The sequence below is a fragment of the Nymphalis io genome, chromosome 16 (genome assembly GCF_905147045.1).
Source record: "Nymphalis io chromosome 16, ilAglIoxx1.1, whole genome shotgun sequence".
Lineage (NCBI taxonomy): Eukaryota > Metazoa > Arthropoda > Insecta > Lepidoptera > Nymphalidae > Nymphalis > Nymphalis io.
The window spans coordinates 5,011,471-5,031,334 of record NC_065903.1 but is presented as its reverse complement, the minus strand read 5'-3'; the positions used below and the strand labels follow the sequence as shown (position 1 = coordinate 5,031,334).

The window sequence follows — 19,864 nt, the reverse complement described above, 5'->3', positions numbered from 1 at the left end:
CATATTAGGTATCTTTGAAAGTCAAATACGTAGTCTAATATAGTACATATGATACAAATGTCATTTAAATAGACTTATAAGACTTTTGAATCGCCATGTTACAGTATATAATTAAACGTAAAGCTGCCACCTACTCTGCTTCTTCTGTATTTAATGACATGTGACATACTTCAATGTTGGCAGACGACAGCACTGTAGACGCCTTATATATCGGCCACGCTAATATTTGTCGGGAACACGTCGATGAGTATAAACTTGTGTCTGAAATAACAAGTTTTTATTAATCAAAGCCTGAGATTGGGGCCAACCAAACTTGGTACAACTCAACCCCAATACGACACAAGTTACCGCGATTACTTCCAAAATGACCATTCTCTCATTTTGTGAATACCGCCTCGCTACCAAATCCAGTATCTGGACGTTAGGTTCCGCGGTCTATTGGAAAGTGAAGCCAAATTAGCCTCTAAAAGCTTTGTGTACTCAACAAGGTAAGTCAGTACTTCACGTCAGCTCCTCACCTAAAATTCTAAAAGGCGAAAACTCAGCCCTATATGGAGTACTGCTCTCATCTCTGGGCGGGAGAGATGTCATGTCATTATCACTCTGCATCTTCTATCACATCTTTTACGGAGAATGCTCTAAGAAACATTATAGATTAATCCCATGCGCTGAATTCTTTTAAATTCCATCCATACCATCTCGATGTCTGGAAATCCACTACTACAGCTCTATTTTTAAAACATTTCCTGCCATTTCTGCGGAACATTTATGGTTATGACACAGAATTCTTCAAGAAAAGCCTAAGCCTACTCATTCCTTTAAGGCCGACAACGCACCTGCAAGCACTCCGGTGTTGCTCTCCTTGGACAGTGGTCATCACTTCCCATCAGAAAAGCCTCCTGCTTGTTTGCCCCCCTTTTACATTAAAAAGGTTTCTTCCAGTAACAGATTATTTCATTAAAAATAGGCTCCTCACATTGCTATCAGCGCTACCAATGACATAGTATTTTTGCATCCTTCACATTCGAGATTGTTAATTTTATTTGCACTTTCATTAGAAGAAAACGTGCCTCTATATCGTAACTATCGTACCCCGAACTGTGTACGTAAAATTAAAATGTAAGAAATGTATATTATATATCGATATTATCTTCTATCGAAAGCGGAAAGCACTAGTATTTAAATGAAGAATACGGACTTAGTGCCGATTACAGTTATGATCAACTGCATTAACAAAATATTAAAATAAACAATAATAATAAGCTTACTAATATATTTCGAGTGATTTGTGAAATAATCCGCAATCATAAGATCGACTTTCGGTAGATTATTTGTAAGTCTCACGTAGACTTACAATAATAAATACAAATTACAAATAAAAAATACTGCTCTTATTTTAGCATAAAATAATATATTAATAATCGTTCTAATATTATTAAAAGTAAAAGAACATATGTGGGGCGTCAAATCACAAAGAAGGATAAAATAAATACAAAATTATCAACACACGTATCGCAAAAGAGTCGCCCGCTATAACGAACCGGCGATGGCGGCGGTGATGTCACAGTCAAAACTCGGACGGAAGAAGAATTATACGAGAGCGCCCAAATTGATTTGCTTATAAAAAAAAAGTTAACATGATATAATCATAATTTTTTCACACATGTTATTATAATCGTGTAAAGATTATTTTAGTATAAAAAATAAAAAAAAATAAATTTTCATCTTCCTAATTCTGATTTTTTAATTACGGTGTTGGTCGGGTAAAATAATGACTCTAATCTGGCAGTACTACTCGACTTGTCAAAACTTAGAAGTAAATATTTTCCTTCACCTATCTGATGTTGAAATTTGGAGGTTATTTTAAATCACAGAGAATTGAATACTACTTTATTTTTACTATTGCAGTTTTATCGATACTTATACTGCTGTATGTATAAATGAGTGCTGGTTGCATCAATTTAGATTAGGAAAAACATTTATGAATGGTACATAAGAAACAAAATGGCATTTCGTTGTTTAAATCTTTTAAAAAATGTAAGAAGTAATAATGTAATATTTCGCCATAATTTATTATGTACATCAATAACAGCGAATAAGATAAATGCCATTAAAAAAAACATAACCGAAGACCGTATAGCATATGTAGGAGACCCTGATTCTTTTGGAACTTTAAGTGGCCCAATCATTACGGAGACATTGGAAGATGAAGGCGATATTAAAGAGGAACAGTTTCTGCAAAATATTCCACTAAATTCTCAAAAATTGTCTACCAAGCAATATGCAGATTTAATAAAGCAGTATTTAAAATACAAGAGAATAAAAGAAGCTATTGATGTACTAGAAATCAAGATGCTGAAAGAAGATCGAGTACAACCCGAAAATTACATTTATAACATATTAATCGGCGCTTGTGCTGAAGTAGGATATACAAAGAAAGCTTTCAAATTGTTTAATGACATGAAAAGACGTGCTCTAAAACCGACAGGAGATACTTATACATGTTTATTTGAATCATGTATTAATAGTCCCTTTCCTTCATATGGCTTAAAAATGGCGACCCATTTAAGAAGTTTGATGATTGAAAAAGGTATAGAACCAAATATAACAATTTTTAATGTTATGATTAAAACATTTGGTAGACTGTCAGATTTACCAACAGCTTTTAAAATTGTTGATGAAATGATTTCTAAAAAAATAAAAATAAGAGTCCATACTTTTAACCATTTACTTCAAGCTTGTATTGGTAATAAAGAGTCGGGCTTGAAACAAGCACTTATCGTGTGGAGGAAAATGTTGAAAATGAGGGAAAAACCTAACCTTTATTCATTTAATTTGATGCTTAAATGTGTAAAAGATTGTAATTTAGGCACTAAAGAGGATGTGCTTGATATAATAGGTATTATACAAGAACAGAATTTACTTTTAGAAATGAAACCTCAACAATTACAACTTGAATCCAATCAATCAACAACTGACTCTAATACGAATAAAAATTCAATTGAAACTAAATTATTAGATAGAAAAGATTATGAGCTAAATGGGCAGATAGAATATAATGGAATAAAAGATACTTTTGAGACAATAGATGTTACACTAGAAAACAATTCTGGTTTAGGTTCTGTTAATCAAGAAGGTAATCATTTTGAATTAATACAAAAACGCAAGAAAGCACTTCCACAAATACCAGAGAGGACAGTACCAAATTTGCTTTCAAAACTAGTAAATATAAATGAAGTCTTAGCATTTCAAGATGTGCACACAACACAAGATAAATTTGCCATGATTGGTGGACAAGATGACTTCCTAAAAGAAATGGAGGCATATTCAGTTAAACCAAACATTAAAACTTTCACACAAATGCTTTATGTCATAGATGATAGTATAGAAGCTGAGAATAAATTAATGAAATCTATGAAATCACTTAAGATTAAAGCTGATATAGATTTCTACAATATGCTGATTAAAAGACGATGTCTACGACAAGACTATAATAATGCATTAGTGAGTGATATAAACAAAAAAATCTTAATTATTTTTGTTATTTTTTGCCTTGGTTAATTATTTTTGTATTATAGGAGGTGAGGAGTATGATAGAAAAAGATAGTAAATCACACCAACGACACCCTTTTAACAAAAAACATAAGTTAAAATCAAATATTATGACTTATGGGGTATTAGCCATGACTTGCGATACAAAAGAAAAAGCTGAAAATTTACTTTCTGAAATGAAAGAAAATCAGTTAAAGTAAGTATAATCTCAGTTATAGAATATGTACTATAAAATTATCATTTAATTTAATTTTGACAATTTTCCTGCATAAAAAGTACTAAATTATGAATATGAATTAAGTTTAATATTGACAGATTTTTTGCTTTGCCTACAGCTTGCCTTGCTTAACCACAGCTTTGCTAAACCATGCAAAATTTACAGATATAAAGTTCTTTGTTATAAATATTGCAATTCTGTGGCTTCCTGTTTAAAATTGACATATTTTATATCATACAATTTTGCAGAGTCAATATTGAAATTTTGGGGACCTTGTTAAAAAATGGTACAAGACAGACTCAATTTGGATATATATTATACATAATGAATATTGTGAAACAAGAAGAATTGAGAGTTAATGATGTATTTATAAAACATTTGGAAGATTTTAATGACAAATGTTTAAGAATAATAGAGAAGGTAATTACAAATAAATGGATTTGGTTTTAATTTATCTATTGTGTCTATTGTTAATATAAAATATATTTCAGAATAATAAACAACAGCGAGAAAGTCCTATATTTATGGCGTCTTATAAGAGATTTAGCAATATTTACAATCATTGGCTAAGAGAATCTAATGTAGAAGAAGTGTTAAAGCCTGAACATCCTTGGAAGCAATTTGTGGAACCAAATCCAACACCAATACAAAGGGAAAACATGAAAATTGTTGAACCAAAAAAGTTTTATAAGAGAAGTCGTAAATTTGTACGTTATAGAGCAAGATTATAAATTATATGAAATAAAGTATAGAATATATTTTAATTTTTTATTTTGATACAATTGTAATGATACAACAATACATTACAAAATATATTTATATTTTAATAAGATGTAATTTCCGGTTAAGTTCTTCAAACTTGAGAAGTTTACGGATAAAGAAATCACCATAACGGTGAGCCACCTTCGTGTCGGCAATATGGATCATATCATTGTCAATGTAGAAGTCCAACTGCAAATGAAAAATATAAATTAAAATTTTTTTTATGAAACTTTAGAATTACTGAATTTTTTTATTAATTGATTTGATTAATTCTTTAACTGCTACCTGGCAATTTTTATTTCAATACATATTTGCTAAAAAAAATAAGGAAAATATTATTTCTACTTGTGTTTAAACTGTGGAGTCGGTAAGCAGAAGAGTACCTCAGATCCACTCTGGAACCTGCCGTCGAGTCCGCTCGGACCCTTGGTCCAGACGACGTTCTTCATCTTGTGCTTGAAGCACAGCAGGTGAATGGCGAGCGCGGCGTGCTCGCGAGCCGCGTCTCGCTCCCCGCCACGAGCTGCTGACATGAAGGCGGCCAGCTTGGCCAGCGGCAGCGTGGTGTACAGTTTGAGGTAAGAGCGGATAGTCGGCAGCATTTTTTGTTGGCGCACCTATTTACGGAACACTATGAGTACCAGCAATTCTTTTTTGACAAATTATAATATTCCTATCAAATTAACTGTTGTGTCTATAATAAGATTCTCTATAGATAACTAGGGCTGCAAAGCTGTATGGAGAACAGTAAGGCTGCCCAATATGTTTCAATCGTTTTTTACATAACAGTCAGTATTTACTAATAATAAGACTCAATCATCCAGTATAAAGAGGATATTTTTTATTTTATTGATACCTTTTACTATAAGTATGTAATGACAGAGATTGGTAAGACAGACTTGCAGTGAAAAAGAGTGAAACATTCAGTTAGTTTATCCACAGAAACCATGACTAAAATGCTTATAGATGCATCTCTAACGTTAAAATTAATTAACTCATAATTGAAGCAGTATTTGAATGATATATTACATGACACGATGTGGCGTACCTCGTCCATGAAGACCTGCGTCTGGTGCTTGACGGCGTCGCGGCCGTAGTTGGAGCCGGGCTCGATAGGCGGCGGGCAGGCCGACAGGAACTTGGGGCACGCGAACGTGAAGCAGCTCTCAAACTCTCCGAGGTCGCCGTATTGCATCTTGAACATCTTCTCGTGGTAGTTCTTTTCACGAAGGACCTGGAAATATTTTTATGAAAGAATTTTATATAAAAACCCTATAACTAACTTGTGTTATTGTTTAATTTGAAAAAATGAGAATGCATATTTTTAAGTTATTTCAAATTTGGAGGAAAAAATTTATATGCAAAGTAAAAATAATATTGCTAGTCTTCCAAATGAATTCTTTAATATGACTTGATTTTGAAAGTATGTTTAAGTTTAAATGACTTGATATTGAAGTAGAAACATTATATTGAACTAACCTGTTGTATGGACTCGTCGACACACTGAGGGTGAAGTACTAAGCAAATTGCCAGCAGATGGTACATTTGATCCGTTTGCTTGTTGATCTGATCATTCTGGTAAGAGCGTGTCGAGAACAACTGCTTAGTACGCTGCATGTACAGTAGGGCCGAGGACAGCGTGCGAATAGCGTCTGCATAGCGACGCATCATCATGTAGGCAAAGCCCACATAGTAAGATGTGGATATCTGGCACGCTGGTACATGGGAATATTGTGACTTCTTGTGGAGCTCAATATTTTCGAGCACCTGCATCAAAATAGTCGAGAAATATAACTTGAGTTTGTTTGAATGAATGCAACTTACAAATTTTAATAACTATTTTAACACTATAACTGCCGTCTACATGAATTCATACCCAAACTTATTTCATCCGTATTGCATCACGACTCAGTTCTGAATCATAGGATAGGACGACAACGAGCGACAAGCTAATAGGGTAAATAAACTAACAATAAATGGAAGTTATTTTTATTTGTTTATTTCTTCACTATTTCTTCAATTGGCATCAATTAGGTGGAAAATTGAATTTGAACACAATAAATTATAATAAAATAATTAATTGTATCCCACAGATGCAAATACATATAGTAAAAGAGCTTGGCAGTGAAAGTTTTAAAAAGTTTTATTTATTTTCTACTGTTTCTAAAACTTAATAGGTTAAAATCAATTAACTAGAAAAAAACATCATGCAAATATTACCTTGATAGCTTGGTAGTAATCTCCAAGCAAAGAATGCAACCGCAGCAGACCAACCAAAGAGAAATAACCAAGCATCTTGTAAAGAGAGTGACGGCCAAACTCTCCAGCCACAGAATCTGGGTCTCCACCCGTAATATATACCTTTTATTTAAACAAAAGAAAACAAAAATTTTAAAAATGTTACTTTTTTCATAAGAGATTCACTTCATACAATAATATTTACTTATAATATGACATAAATGACTAATATAAAATTGTTTTATAACCTAATTTAAAATAACAATCATACCTCAAGTTGGCGCTTGATGTTAGACTTATCTACAAGAGAGTGCAGCACATTGAGAATGCAAAGGACATTCCATGCTTTGTTCTCGGTATTCAAAGCTTCAATCTCAGCTTGACTTAACTTAGAAGTTCGTGACCTAAAAAAAATTACATATATTTATAATTTATCACCATGGAATTTATTAAATATGTTTTTCTAAATCCACTGAATACATTTTTTACCTGTACTGAGCAAATGATTGAAACTGGTAGACAAATTCGTCAATTAGTTCCCAGAGCCATTGATCAGGCAATTCCAAAGGAACTGGTTTCTCGGCTGATAGGATGTAATTAAATAAGTCACAATAGTTGTAAAATGACAGGAATCTTTGCTCAGGTTTAGGCCCGCCTGGTACTCGTGCATATATATCACGGAAGTAAAGTTCCTTGTAGAGAATCATGAATACCTTGAAATATAAAAAAAACCTTTATATTAATAAGCTATGAACTAGTTAATGTATTATTACTGTTCTCATATGCTGTCCAATTAATACACTCAAATGTAAAAAATCAAAACCTTATTTTATGTTTTTGTGTATTGCATTTGTGTCTTATGTTTTTATGATTGGATGGAAGTAAAATACAAATATATATATATATTGAAACAAACCTTTACGAGTACTTATGAATCATTAAAACTATTTCCAGTGATTCATAATGTGGATTGTACCGAAAAGCATGAGCAAAAATCTCAGTAATTATATTTCTAAACAGTCAAGAAGATACAAGTTTGTATAAAATATATAATGAATATGAATTCAGCTAACAATAAAAATGATATTATATGATTCCTCACTTAACAAATAAGATAACAAAACATTATGACAAATAACCAACAAAATAAATTTGATTTGCTTTGCCTTTTAAATAAAAAACTAAAGTTTATTTAGTTGTAGATTAAGTATAGACTAGTGAATTTTAGAAAAAATTTAATAACTTTGCCCTCAAAACTAATTATTAATTGTAGCTCTCAACATATTATATTAAGATGATGTAAACAAATTATTCCGCTTACGTGATCATTGTCTACAACTGGTGAGACTTCTTTTTCATCTGGCCATGGGGTATTTTCAAAATACTGCTCAGTAAGCTTAGGGAATGTATTTTCGTATAAATTCAAAATCTCAAATGTCATTCCCTCAGTAATCATATTACGGAAATATACGAGGAATTTTTTTACCTGCAATCAATATACAATAAAAATTTACAAGTATTAAGCATGTTAATCTATATTATAAAATAGTATACTATACGGTTACCTACCATGTCTGGCATTTGGTAGTATGATCTGTCATACTCCAAGTCATATTGCGGGTCTCCTGTATGAGGCTCATAGTCGCCATAGGACTCATAACCACCCTGAAATATTCAATATTCATTTACAAACAGCCTTGTTAATAATATAATATAAAAAATATATATCATCAACATAAAAATTATTAAATAAAAAAATATATGAAATTATCATAAAAATTTAATGTTGTAGGACACTTAATAGTAGGTTAGTTTTCAACTAAATATGTTACATTATTTCAGCTACTTTTTAAAGTAAATAGTCAAAACTAAAAAATACCTCATTGTAATCGTCGCTTGAGTACATCTTAATTAAATAGCATAAAATGCATTAAATATATTTAGTTGGCACAACTTTCAATCGCGTTGTGATTTTTGACGTAAAGAGAATAATTTTGACGCTCGAAAAAAAATGTCAAAAAAGACAGATTAAAAAATTCATAGTACAAACTACAAAGCTAAATAAATGAAAAGATCTTCAGTTAAATATATTATAAAAAGCATTAATAAAATGTTATTAGAAGGTAACGAACATATTTATGATATTAATAACAATAAATGATTTGGACTGCGACTAACCTGGATGACATATTATGAGTTCAAATCAATCTTCAAGTAATTTCTTATAGTTTTACTAATAGGGCAACCTATAAGTTCTCTCTATCTATTCACTGGAACTCACAGGTTTTAATCACAAATAACTCAGTACTAATACGTATGAAAAATTATGAATTCAGTTCTGAGAAATATGTATTAATTATATATATATATAATATTTTTTAATTTTAATATCAAAACCTAATTATTTATATATACCTATATATACACAACTAAGCTACCTGTTGCGCTTTGACTATTCTTATTGCAAATTATTTTAATTTAGGCATATTTAATCACAAAAAACTAAGTGGTAGACAAAGATTAGGCTTGTTCCTCTTGGTCTTACTAATTTAATCTATCGCAACTCAACGCCAACTATTTTAAAAACGTTGTTTTATATAAAATATAGTTAATTTTATCATTATAGCTTCGTTTTTTTTAATGTAAATTGCAGAATCAACAAAATATTTTTTTTTGGTTTTTACTTAAAAGTAACTTAAAAGCAAAAAAAAGTAATCTTATTATTTCCTATAATTTACTTACATATGCAAAATTAAGTAATGTTTATTGAATATGTAGGTACCTAATACCTGTATGAAATTCCGTTATTTTTTTTTAATATGGAAAGTATGGAATGTTGAATACACCAAGGACGACTTGATGTTGACATTAGAAAAAATGTATGTCAATTTCATTTGTTTCATTTGTCACATTACAGGTTCATCAATTTCGCAGATTTTTTGCCAAAATATTAAAAATGTTTGGACGAAGTGCAACGGCCTTATTAGTGAGAAATCCTTATTTTAATAAACCTGCTTTAATTTTAAGAAATATCTCAGTTACGCCATCGAACAATGATATAATAAAAATCCAGAGCACTGAAGATTTTAAGGATAAAGTCATCAATAGCAAAGTACCTGTTGTTGTTGATTTTTTTGCAACGTAAGTATAGAATTCATGTGAAATATTTTTATTTAATCAAAGTTCAGGTAAGAATTCATGTGAACATTTGTTAAGTCCGGTTATTATCTCATTATGTATGCAAATTAGATACTCATTTCATAATATTGCGTTTAAATATTTTTTTGACTGCCTCGTTGGTCTAGTGGCTTGGTGTAAGGCCGCAGACCCGGAGAATTGAACTTAGGACGGGTTCAATTCCCAGGTCGGGCCAATAAAAAGTTATTGGGTTTTTTTGTCACAAAATTCTCAGTAGCAGCCCAGAGTCTGGAAGTTGGAAGTGTGTACACTCCTGTGCATCGGAAAGCACGGAAAGCCGTTAGTCCTGCGCCTTAACTCTTTCCGGTCATGTCGGATTGCTGTCCCATCGGATAATGAGAGTTAGGGAATATATGTGCGCAAACACTTGTGCACTATAATATCTTCTGCGTAGTTGACTAATCTCTCTTGAGATTGGCTGCCGTGGCCGAGATCGGTCTGGAGGACATTATTATAATTAAATATTTTTTTATATGATATAACAAAAATTTTAAATTCAATCTAGTCATTTTATATTTGTTTTTATTAAAAAAATATATGTTGACAGGTGGTGCAATCCATGCCGGCTTCTTACACCGAGACTTGAATCAATAATTTCTGAGAGTAAAGGTAAAGTGCTCCTAGCAAAAGTAGATATTGATGAGCAAACAGATTTAGCTCTTGATTATGAAGTTAGCTCAGTACCGGTTCTGGTAGCAATCAAAAATGGGAAAGTGCAACAGAGATTGGTGGGTTTGCAGGATACAGATAAATTAAGGAAATGGATTGAGCAATTTTCATCCGAGGAGTCAGAAGTTAAAATTAATGCCTAGTTTATCAAAGCAATGCATTCTTATTATTTGTTAATATAAATTATTGTTCTTGTTACTCATAATAATGTAGTTGGAATAAAACTTAGCAAAAGTAAAACAGCAGTTTTATTCTTGTAAACATTGTATTAAACTCCGAGCTCTATTATAAATATTTTCATCAGGTTTAGTCACTGTAGTGGTTTCATCTTCTTCTTTATCTTCATCTTCTTCATTTTGATGAGATTCAGTCCACTCATCCATTTGTTTTATAATTTTGTGAGCATCATCAAGGAGCATTTTTTTAATGTTTCCTGTGGCTGATTCAAAGTATTCTAAGAAAACTGGCCAGTTTGCATCTGGTACAAGTTGTGTTGAAAATTTGTTTTTATAAAGCCATACCTGTTTAGCTTTCATAAATTTCCAATTTTGTTTGTCATGTTTCCATTGAGATAAGTAGTTGAGACATTGAGATTTCAATTGATCTTTAGCAACAGCTTGAGCGTCAGCTTGTCGCTGTGCGTATTTTTCCTTTTTCAATTGACGTATTGACTTTTTACCTTTTTTATTTGATGTTTCTTCTGCAGGTGCAGGTGGTTTCTTCTTTTTCTTTTTCACTTTCTTAGGCTTTTCCGAATCAGAATCTGAACCATCATCCGCATGAGGTCTTTTCTTTACATTCTTGTCTAAAAATTCAGTATCGTCTTGATTTTCTTGTTGTGATCCACTAATGTCATCAAGATTTTCAATACTTTGCTCAGTAACATTTTCGGACTCTGTATTTTCAGTTATACTTTGTTTAGACTTGTTTCGTTTTTTTTTGCCTCCCATGCTTACAAAATGTTGGTCACGTTATTTAACAATTATATTATGCTTTACACACTTAGATATCATACACAAAATATAAATCAGTACTGCATAGTCAAATTTATTTTGTTTAACCTAGATATTAATTAAAATATGAACAGTGGTTAGAGATCCATGAACCATGCATGCATGCTATCACCCAGTATTGATTGACATTTATGACATAACCTAAAAAATAAAAATATCGTATTTGGTGATCCTTATTCCAAGCTGATAATCTTATTTTCTAGAATATGTACATTCATATTTTACCTTAGTGAAAAATAGTATGTTATATTAATAATATATTGTCGTTTTTAAGATTTTTCATTTTCAACAACATTATAAGTAATGTTAAAATATAAAATCATGTTTTTAGTTCGATTCCGTTAAGTATATTTTATTTATTTAAAATTTGAATTAACTTGATATAGATAAACTATATATTGAAATAAAAAATCAAGTTTTGTGTACTATAATTTGATGAGTGAATAAATAAATGAGCAACTCAATTTCCAATTTTGTACTTAGATTTTGCTTTGTAAGTTTAGTTTATAAGGTTTCTTTCTTGCAAAAAAACACAGTATTTCACAAAAAAGCTCTTTAATATAATATTTATGTATAATAGAACTATTTATTTATGTAAATGCATAGAGTATCATAAATAATGTGAAATTAGAAAGTTAAAAACAAAATTTAATTTTCTTGGATATCGATAATCATTTTAAATGAAATATTGAAACAATATTACTGATTTAAATTTAATTTCATTAATTATATAAGCTTTTATGACATTTTATTGTAATGTACTGGCCACCCTACAAGTCGCAATTTTTGGCACGTCACAGCCGCGTCATCATGTCTCCGTGTCTGCTTTTATCGCTTGGGAATTAATTTATTCGACATAATCATACCTTATCGAAACGTTTTTATGTGGACTGTAAAGTAAAGACTGTCTCGAAATTATTTTTTAAGATGGAATTGTTAAGGCAGGTGTCCAATACGCAGTTTCTGTTTCCTGCGGCAGCTGTAGCGGTAGTTTTAGTATGCGCTGCGCTTGTATTTATATTCGGGTTCCACACGGCGGAACAGCCGCAATTCGATAAGCTACCTCTTATTGTCGATGACAGGAAATCTTCAAACAAGAAAAGGAAAACGAAGGAGAAGGTAAGTGATAATGAAATTGATATTCTGACACAGGGGCCTTTTGTGCCCGTTTTTATTTTTAACCTGTTAACATGATCATATTTTGAATAGTATAGGAATTGTTTGAAAACTTTGAATGAAAAATTAAAAACAAATTTATAATTAACTAAAAATATTATAAATGAAAAAGAAAATGTGTAATTTTCAAACATTATAATTAAATTTACTAAGCAGCTGTACTGTATAAAGCTTCCTTATTATTTTAGAAGTCTTCTCCAAACCGTACTACAAATGAAGAGTCCAAGTCAAAAACTGAAAGCACTAAAAAATCACCAGCAAAGGAGAAAAAAGAGGATAAGGTGAAAGAAGTTGAAAAGCCCAAGCCTAAGGAAAAGGTTGAAGCTAAACTTGTGAAGGCTGCAGCAGATGTCAAGAAGGGTAAGAAAGGTAAAGCTGCCTCTGATGCTGAGAAACCTGCAGATTTTGATGAAGGTGTGTGGGAAGAAGTCCCAAAAAAAAGTGATAAGAAAGTAAGTAAAGTTAGTAAAGTAAAATCAGATGAAAAGGAGAAGAAAGAAAGTCCTTCAAAGAAGAATAAGAGGAAGACTAAGGAAGTAGATGTTGAAGTTGCTCAGCCAGCTGAGGAACCTGAACAACCTTCAGATACTATTAAAGTACTAAGTGCTGAGGGCCCTGATGTGGATGAGGACGCAGCCAGGGCTTTGCAGGCTCAAGTAGAAGAATTACAAAGAGTCCTTAAAGAGGTAGATAAATGCTACCTTGATAATTTATTGCTATATTAATTGTTTTAATTAGCAAATGCAATTATATACCATAATTTGATTTAAAAACATTATTACTACTCATTTCAAAGTATTATGTTACAGACACAAGTCATGCGTTGAAATTAATATACAAAGAATAATTTACATTGTAAAACATTTTCTTTCTTAAAATTTAATTTAAACAGCTGTAATGCTGTAATCATGACATTAGAAATTATGCACATATTTTAGAAATTACTTTTAAAGATCAAAAATAAAATCAATTTCTTGCCACAGGAAATTTATAATCAGTTGAAATCTGAGAATTTCAAAATTTTTTTACATTCATTATTTTTATGTGATCAAGAAATAATTTTACTTTTATATTTTATTTATATTTATACTATATTTAATTCTTTAGGCTGAACGTCGTGACCAAATTCAACTTGGGTCTGTTGAAGAGGATGATGTGCCAGAAAATGAATTAACTGAAGTAAAAGATCTCAGAAGCAACAAGAAAAAAGAAAACAAAGAAAAACAAAACAAGAAAAAGGCTAATGAGGTACAATAATTTAGAGCAGATATATTCTATGTTTATTACTTTTTTTTTATATACAATGTGCTTTATATTTCTCTCTAAAAATCCGTAATATAAATGAATTATAATTTTTTAGAGGTTTATATTATATAAAAACATGTTATTTGTATATAAAATGTTTGGATTATTTCGTAGGCTACTGCAGTAGCTAAAAACATCAAACCAGAAGACAATGAAAATTTGGAATCTTCTGAAAAGCAGGAGGATAAACCTGCCGGTCCAGTGTTTGATGAGCTTGGAGGTAAGTGAATTTAAAATAAAATGCTTTAATGTGTTTGTGTAATGATTAAATATGAAGCAAGAAAAACTATATTTTATCAAAAATGTAATCAATTGTTTTAAACTTTCAGATACTTGGACAGACGCTAAAGTGTCTAAAAAGAGCAAAAAGAAACCTCGCAAAGACCAGTGAGGTCTTAACAGGGTCCAGCTGGGTGTCTACCCCAGTGCTAGCTCAATGCTGTTCACATCACTCATAAAACTACAATGCCGTTTTTTTTTTTATTTGTAAAATAATTTATATGACATGATACTTAAAATGTTTTTTATAGTACTCTTTAGTTTATAAAGAAATATACTATCAAATTAATATTAATCGAATTATTATGTGATTGTGACATTACAATTATTGTAGTTTTATATGGTGTGAATATATTTTAAGTTTTAATTATGTAACTGTTCTTACACATTCAGTTTACTTACGTCCATGTTTTAGTTTCATATTTTATGTTATGACTTGTTTTTCATAATAATTTAATTATTTGTTTTCACTGATGCATAATACAAATTGTTTTTATATGTTTTTAAAGAGTCATTATATTTTTATGAGAGAAATCTTTCGGAATCTGCAATATATTTGGTGTTACTACGTTTATCTGATGCGATTTAAAATTACTAGATAACGTTTAAAATTAAATTCGGTGTAAGAAATGTCATTTTATAGATCAATATTCAATTTAGTATTTATGTAGTAAATAGTTTAAAACCTTGCAAACCTTTAACATTAAAACTCCTGGTGCTTGTAGCGGTAAGTGTCTTGACTCCATTCCATTTGTATATTTTATTCTTGATTAACCGTTACGAAACGAATTTTCAGGTGAATTAAATTCATTACTATTTTTTAATAAGGTACTAATATGTAATTATAATTTTGAAAGACGGGAAAAAATATATTAACCATTGCCAATATGAAGGCAAACACAATATCTAGAAACCAGTGAAATAGTATATCTTTCTCGTCTGCCTAAAGAGCATATGTCGGATTATCCGTCCATATTCCTCCAATACTATATTCCTGTATTATAGTGTTCTTACAAAGCCTAATCTATGAGTTATTATTATAGTCAAAATAGCTCTTAAAATTGAATGCAGTATAACATCGATGATTTTATTGCAGATTCCTGTTTTGTATATTAGATATAAGGATAATGTAAGACATTGGAATAAAAAAAAATTTAACATTACTTATCATGCCTTGTGTGGAAATTATACTCATAATTTATTTTCAATTATGAATAAAAGAGAATATTTTGAACTGATTAAAAGTTTCCAAAATCGCAATACAGCTGATCATATAGTGGCTGCATTTCAATTTAAAATTTTATATAATAATAGAAGCCCTACATAGAATATCTATTCTTGTACTACTGACATGTTTGCAGTCTGTAATGATCTTGGTTCTGTTTTTTCCACTATATTTAATTGTTTTGAGTTGTGCATTCTTTATCTTGTGATATCAGTTTGTGTCAGAGGGTAATATGTAGGCAAACAGTTTGTTGCAATAAGTAATTTAGTAAGATTTTTAATGTAACAGCGAAATTCCATTGAACACACTCATGGAATTTACCAATAATTTTTATTGTTAATTAATTATATCGCTTTAGGTGAATTTAATATAGGGAAGATATTTGAAGAGGTTTATTTTCAGTTGTTTGTGTTTCTTTAAAATTGTGCTCAGTTATTTATTTCTAGACGTTTGTACTTAGGGCCTTAAAAAATCTTAATAGTGAAAAAAAAACTTGAAGACTTCTTACTTTTACTTTAAACCTTTCGTTCATTGTTTAAGAACATTAGGGGTGAAATATATATTCGACTTTGTATTCGTAGATTAAGTGAATCGCGAATCAAAAGTCATCGATTTAATTAGACAGACTTATCATATAGTAACATCGTATCATGAGAATGTTGTCTATAGGCTCTAAAACGTAATGAATGTGTAATATAAATATTTTTTTAAAATCAATAAAGAGTGATATTAATAACTTACTGTCTTATTTCACACGTAAAGCAATAGCCTATAAATGTCCTACTGTTGGGCTAAGGTTATCTCTTCATTTAAGGAAAAAGTTATGAGATAATGCCTAATTGCTACACGTATTGGAGCATATGTGACATATTTTATACAAGTGCAGGTTTGCGATGTCTTCACCGCCGAGCGAGACATAAATTATAAACACAAATTAAGCATATTAAAATTTTGAGGTGCTCACCCGGGTTTTGATCCCACAATCTTCGGTTCATATTTATCTGTTTTAAATCTAAATTCATTGTTGAAACCTTGAAAGTCATTATTTCTTTTGTTTAGAATTACATACTTGAAATTCAATATTAATATGTGTTGCATTTCTTTGCTGCCTTGACATATTTATTACTTTACTAAAATATCTTTACAAGATAAATAAATATCTATGATTAGATTTGGTGGATTAATTAATTATATATAATAGCCCTCTTAAGCAGTTCTAAAAACGCAATACTGTTTATTATAATTTGTATAAGTCTAGTCTAATACTTTTTACTAATTTGACATATTATTAACACTTAGTGCAGGGGCAGATCGCCAAGAAAAATAAATAAAATACAATATACTACCGAAAATACTTTTTTACCTCCAACAGATTAATTTAAAATATTAACAGTTTTGTAGTTTAATCCCTGGGTGAATGTATAGAATTAGTTTATCTCAAGAAAATGGTCTGCCTCTTTTCCATGTCCAACAGCTCGTCTTGAATACCTACTTATATTTAGTAATTATTTAGGAGTAAAGGAATATTCACAATCAAGCTGAAAAGTATAAAACTATATTTTAATTGCGAATTTCTTTATTTTTATAATCATAATTGTAAGTATAAAAATGAGATTCAAAATTACTGTAAAAAGGTAATTTATATTTTGTCGACTAGACTTAATGCCATTTCCCTTACTTAGTTTTAGGTAGAATTTAAATTTGCAGGTCATGTGCCAGGCCAAATTGACCGTAGTGCCGTATCACACGTATACATAACAAATTTATTTGTACGGTTATGTGTATTTATGTCCCGTGCACCATATTAATGAATCACACCTATCTGCTAAGATTAGTTTTATTAAGAGTTCTTACTTATCTAAAGCTGTGAAAACCTTAATTTTTTTATCAGTAAATTGAGTTTAATAAAGTTGGTATTTAAAATTTTTAAAAATACATTATTAATCTTGAGCCAAATAATTAAGGATAAAAAACAGTTTGCAAATAACTTTTTATGTTCCAGTTTTAACAACTGAACCTTAATTTAATTTATAAACAAGATCACATCACAATATAAATTTCTAAAAACAATAGTAATACGGATACAATATGACTAATTGCAGTTGATTTTCACTTGTTTAAACTAAAATATAATTAAAATTATAATTTGGTGAATTGGGGCTTGAAGTTTACATAATAAGTAATCAATATTATGTGTTAAAACTTACACATTAAAGGCAGTTCCAAAATACGAGTACAGCGATATAACAATATACCTACTATAACTACCTACCTAAGCTTACAATTTTTTTATGACAATGATATGTACGTTTATATATAGTTAATGTAGTTTATTTGTGTATAATTGATTATTTTTTATTTAAAAAAATATTATTAACACGGTAATTATATTATGTGATTGATGCCTAAGTAATGTGACTTGGACATTTTATGTTCAACCATTTATCGTTTATGCCGTATCAATTCAATTTGAATTGAAATTTACTAACAAATATTTTTGAAGATAACATCAGTACTGAATCGTGTAATGATAGCGCATTTATTTGAAATTTTATGCCTATAACTCGGTCGTTTTTATGGGAGCACATGTACAGAAGAATTTTAAAAACGTTTTTGTGTGACAGTTACGCTTAAAACTGAATCTAGGGTGGCGCAAATGATCTTACCATCATATATTCGGGGGTACGCTACGTCGACCATTTTATAATATGTTTCCTTAAATTTTTTAATCAATAAAACATTAACCATTATAAAAAAAATATTTTGCATCGGTCTAAATTCAATCAATCATTTGTGTAAAAAATGCCTTTAAATAATAACAATGGGAAGATAATATATTGTAAGTATGTGCTTTAGTATTCGGTTTAGATTTCAGTGTCGCTTCTAGCACCCAGCTTGGTGGCTCCTGGCTTGTGGTAAGAGGGCGCGGCGCTCTTGCTGCGCGGCTTGCGACGCACACGACGACGCATGCGACGCATTTTGCTCAGTTGTGCGGGTGGCGCCTGCGCACGATTGGTCTTTGTCTCTACTTCCAACTTCAGCCTTGCGAACATATCGTAGTTTGTTATGGTACACATTTTACCTGAAATATAAATAAAATATATCTATAACATATCTTAGCCTTGAGTATATAACAGATGATGGGTTTAAAGTATTTCTCATTATCTTATTTCATTTATAACTACAGGGAAAATTACTAAACTATCACGGTGCATTACCACATTATAACCTTAACATAATAACGGAATACTACGCACCATTACAGTACTCTTCGCCACACTCCGAGCATGACATGATGCGTGTTTCAGTCACACCCGAACGAGTTTTAGTTTTTCTAATCATGTTGTTTTTCGCATATTCCCTTTTATCTTTTGCTTTGGTTCTTAATTCGGATTTGCCAAGTTCTATTAATCTTCAAAAGAAAAGTAAGTATTATTCCATCATATTTGTTAACTTTAGAGGAATAAAATTAATAAACTTTTTTTTATTAATTTTCATGCACCTGTTGTAGCTATGTGCCCGATAAAAACATAAAAAATAATCCAACTTTTTAAATTCTTATAGTTTTTGGGTAAATCGCTATGCAGACGCCGGTTTATTTAAAAAGTTAATATAAAACTGTATTCACAGATAAATCCTGTATACTCCAAGTTAAGCAAGATTATGTTTAAACTTCAAACGAATGACGTTATAGAATTAGTCTAAATATTACCTGTTAAAATACTCTTCATCCAGTTTAGATTTCGGTCTAATGGACGTCAACATTCGCCATTCGATAGGTACTGCGCAAAGTTCATCAAATTTTAATCCTTGCATTTCCACTGGTATTGGATCCATAAACGTAAATTGCTTTTCTTCATAGCCCCGCGTCCCTAGCTTTTCATAAGCCCTTATTTCCTTTTTGGATGTCTTAGTTTTGTGATCTTCTGGTTTATCTTTTATTTTAACATCTTCAGGTTTAACCTTTTAAAAATATTTTAAAGCATAACTAAAGTAAAAAAAAAAAAAAATTCAACGAGTATATCAAACCTTTTCCGGTCTCGTTTTGAAATCCGGCACTTTGTCCAAAACCTCACGATATTCCTCAGCACTATTTATGACAACTTTAGACAAGTCGAGCATAGGCGCTTCATCTTTTTTTTTATCAAATAAATCATCGAGTTTAGACATTTTTTATTTTAGAGCGCGACAATATTATAAGACGTTCTAGTTTCAACTAACAACTTAAGA

General features: G+C 30.6%; 6 protein-coding genes across 6 annotated transcripts; 3 read left to right on the top strand and 3 right to left on the bottom strand.

Moving 5' to 3' along the window:
* The first annotated feature begins 1,815 nt into the window (after positions 1-1,815).
* Positions 1,816-4,526, top strand: LOC126774387 (pentatricopeptide repeat-containing protein 1, mitochondrial). The gene is made up of 4 exons (XM_050495891.1): positions 1,816-3,504; positions 3,579-3,748; positions 4,018-4,189; positions 4,261-4,526. The coding sequence occupies exons 1-4, from the start codon at positions 2,005-2,007 to the stop codon at positions 4,498-4,500; spliced, it is 2,082 nt and encodes a 693-aa protein (XP_050351848.1). The 5' UTR covers positions 1,816-2,004; the 3' UTR covers positions 4,501-4,526.
* LOC126774394 (eukaryotic translation initiation factor 3 subunit L) lies at positions 4,524-8,766 on the bottom strand. The gene is made up of 10 exons (XM_050495900.1): positions 8,649-8,766; positions 8,339-8,434; positions 8,091-8,255; positions 7,259-7,482; positions 7,041-7,173; positions 6,752-6,892; positions 6,011-6,298; positions 5,580-5,765; positions 4,915-5,148; positions 4,524-4,720 (listed from the first exon to the last, which is right to left on the bottom strand). The coding sequence occupies exons 1-10, from the start codon at positions 8,673-8,675 to the stop codon at positions 4,586-4,588; spliced, it is 1,629 nt and encodes a 542-aa protein (XP_050351857.1). The 5' UTR covers positions 8,676-8,766; the 3' UTR covers positions 4,524-4,585.
* Positions 8,767-9,650: 884 nt separating this feature from the next.
* On the top strand, positions 9,651-10,876 carry LOC126774432 (thioredoxin, mitochondrial). The gene is made up of 2 exons (XM_050495960.1): positions 9,651-9,910; positions 10,515-10,876. Exons 1-2 carry the CDS (start codon positions 9,651-9,653, stop codon positions 10,777-10,779), a joined length of 525 nt encoding a protein of 174 aa, XP_050351917.1. The 3' UTR covers positions 10,780-10,876.
* LOC126774429 (uncharacterized protein C7orf50 homolog) lies at positions 10,868-11,787 on the bottom strand. The gene has a single exon (XM_050495956.1). It carries the CDS (start codon positions 11,584-11,586, stop codon positions 10,885-10,887), a length of 702 nt encoding a protein of 233 aa, XP_050351913.1. The 5' UTR covers positions 11,587-11,787; the 3' UTR covers positions 10,868-10,884.
* Positions 11,788-12,422: 635 nt separating this feature from the next.
* LOC126774415 (ABC transporter F family member 4-like) lies at positions 12,423-16,370 on the top strand. The gene is made up of 5 exons (XM_050495936.1): positions 12,423-12,768; positions 13,014-13,511; positions 13,933-14,073; positions 14,245-14,350; positions 14,460-16,370. Exons 1-5 carry the CDS (start codon positions 12,577-12,579, stop codon positions 14,519-14,521), a joined length of 999 nt encoding a protein of 332 aa, XP_050351893.1. The 5' UTR covers positions 12,423-12,576; the 3' UTR covers positions 14,522-16,370.
* A 2,110-nt stretch (positions 16,371-18,480) lies between these two features.
* Positions 18,481-19,804, bottom strand: LOC126774427 (uncharacterized). Its single transcript, XM_050495953.1, has 4 exons — positions 19,664-19,804; positions 19,347-19,597; positions 18,892-19,046; positions 18,481-18,716 (listed from the first exon to the last, which is right to left on the bottom strand). Exons 1-4 carry the CDS (start codon positions 19,802-19,804, stop codon positions 18,499-18,501), a joined length of 765 nt encoding a protein of 254 aa, XP_050351910.1. The 3' UTR covers positions 18,481-18,498.
* Positions 19,805-19,864: the final 60 nt, after the last annotated feature.

Coding starts and splice junctions, on each gene's coding strand:
- LOC126774427 (XM_050495953.1), bottom strand. CDS start 19,804: ATGTCTAAACTCGATGATTTATTTGATAAAAAAAAAGATGAAGCGCCT. Junction 19,047..19,346: donor GATGAAGAGTATTTTAACAG/GTAATATTTAGA, acceptor TTTCTTTTGAAG/ATTAATAGAACTTGGCAAAT. Junction 18,717..18,891: donor TGGCGAAGAGTACTGTAATG/GTGCGTAGTATT, acceptor TTTATATTTCAG/GTAAAATGTGTACCATAACA.
- LOC126774394 (XM_050495900.1), bottom strand. CDS start 8,675: ATGTACTCAAGCGACGATTACAATGAG. Junction 7,174..7,258: donor CAATCATTTGCTCAGTACAG/GTAAAAAATGTA, acceptor AATTTTTTTTAG/GTCACGAACTTCTAAGTTAA. Junction 6,893..7,040: donor ACATCAAGCGCCAACTTGAG/GTATGATTGTTA, acceptor TTTAAATAAAAG/GTATATATTACGGGTGGAGA.
- LOC126774387 (XM_050495891.1), top strand. CDS start 2,005: ATGGCATTTCGTTGTTTAAATCTTTTAAAAAATGTAAGAAGTAATAAT. Junction 3,505..3,578: donor AAGACTATAATAATGCATTA/GTGAGTGATATA, acceptor TTTGTATTATAG/GAGGTGAGGAGTATGATAGA. Junction 3,749..4,017: donor ATGAAAGAAAATCAGTTAAA/GTAAGTATAATC, acceptor ACAATTTTGCAG/AGTCAATATTGAAATTTTGG.
- LOC126774415 (XM_050495936.1), top strand. CDS start 12,577: ATGGAATTGTTAAGGCAGGTGTCCAATACGCAGTTTCTGTTTCCTGCG. Junction 13,512..13,932: donor TACAAAGAGTCCTTAAAGAG/GTAGATAAATGC, acceptor TTAATTCTTTAG/GCTGAACGTCGTGACCAAAT. Junction 14,074..14,244: donor ACAAGAAAAAGGCTAATGAG/GTACAATAATTT, acceptor ATTATTTCGTAG/GCTACTGCAGTAGCTAAAAA.
- LOC126774432 (XM_050495960.1), top strand. CDS start 9,651: ATGTCAATTTCATTTGTTTCATTTGTCACATTACAGGTTCATCAATTT. Junction 9,911..10,514: donor GTTGTTGATTTTTTTGCAAC/GTAAGTATAGAA, acceptor ATATGTTGACAG/GTGGTGCAATCCATGCCGGC.
- LOC126774429 (XM_050495956.1), bottom strand. CDS start 11,586: ATGGGAGGCAAAAAAAAACGAAACAAGTCTAAACAAAGTATAACTGAA.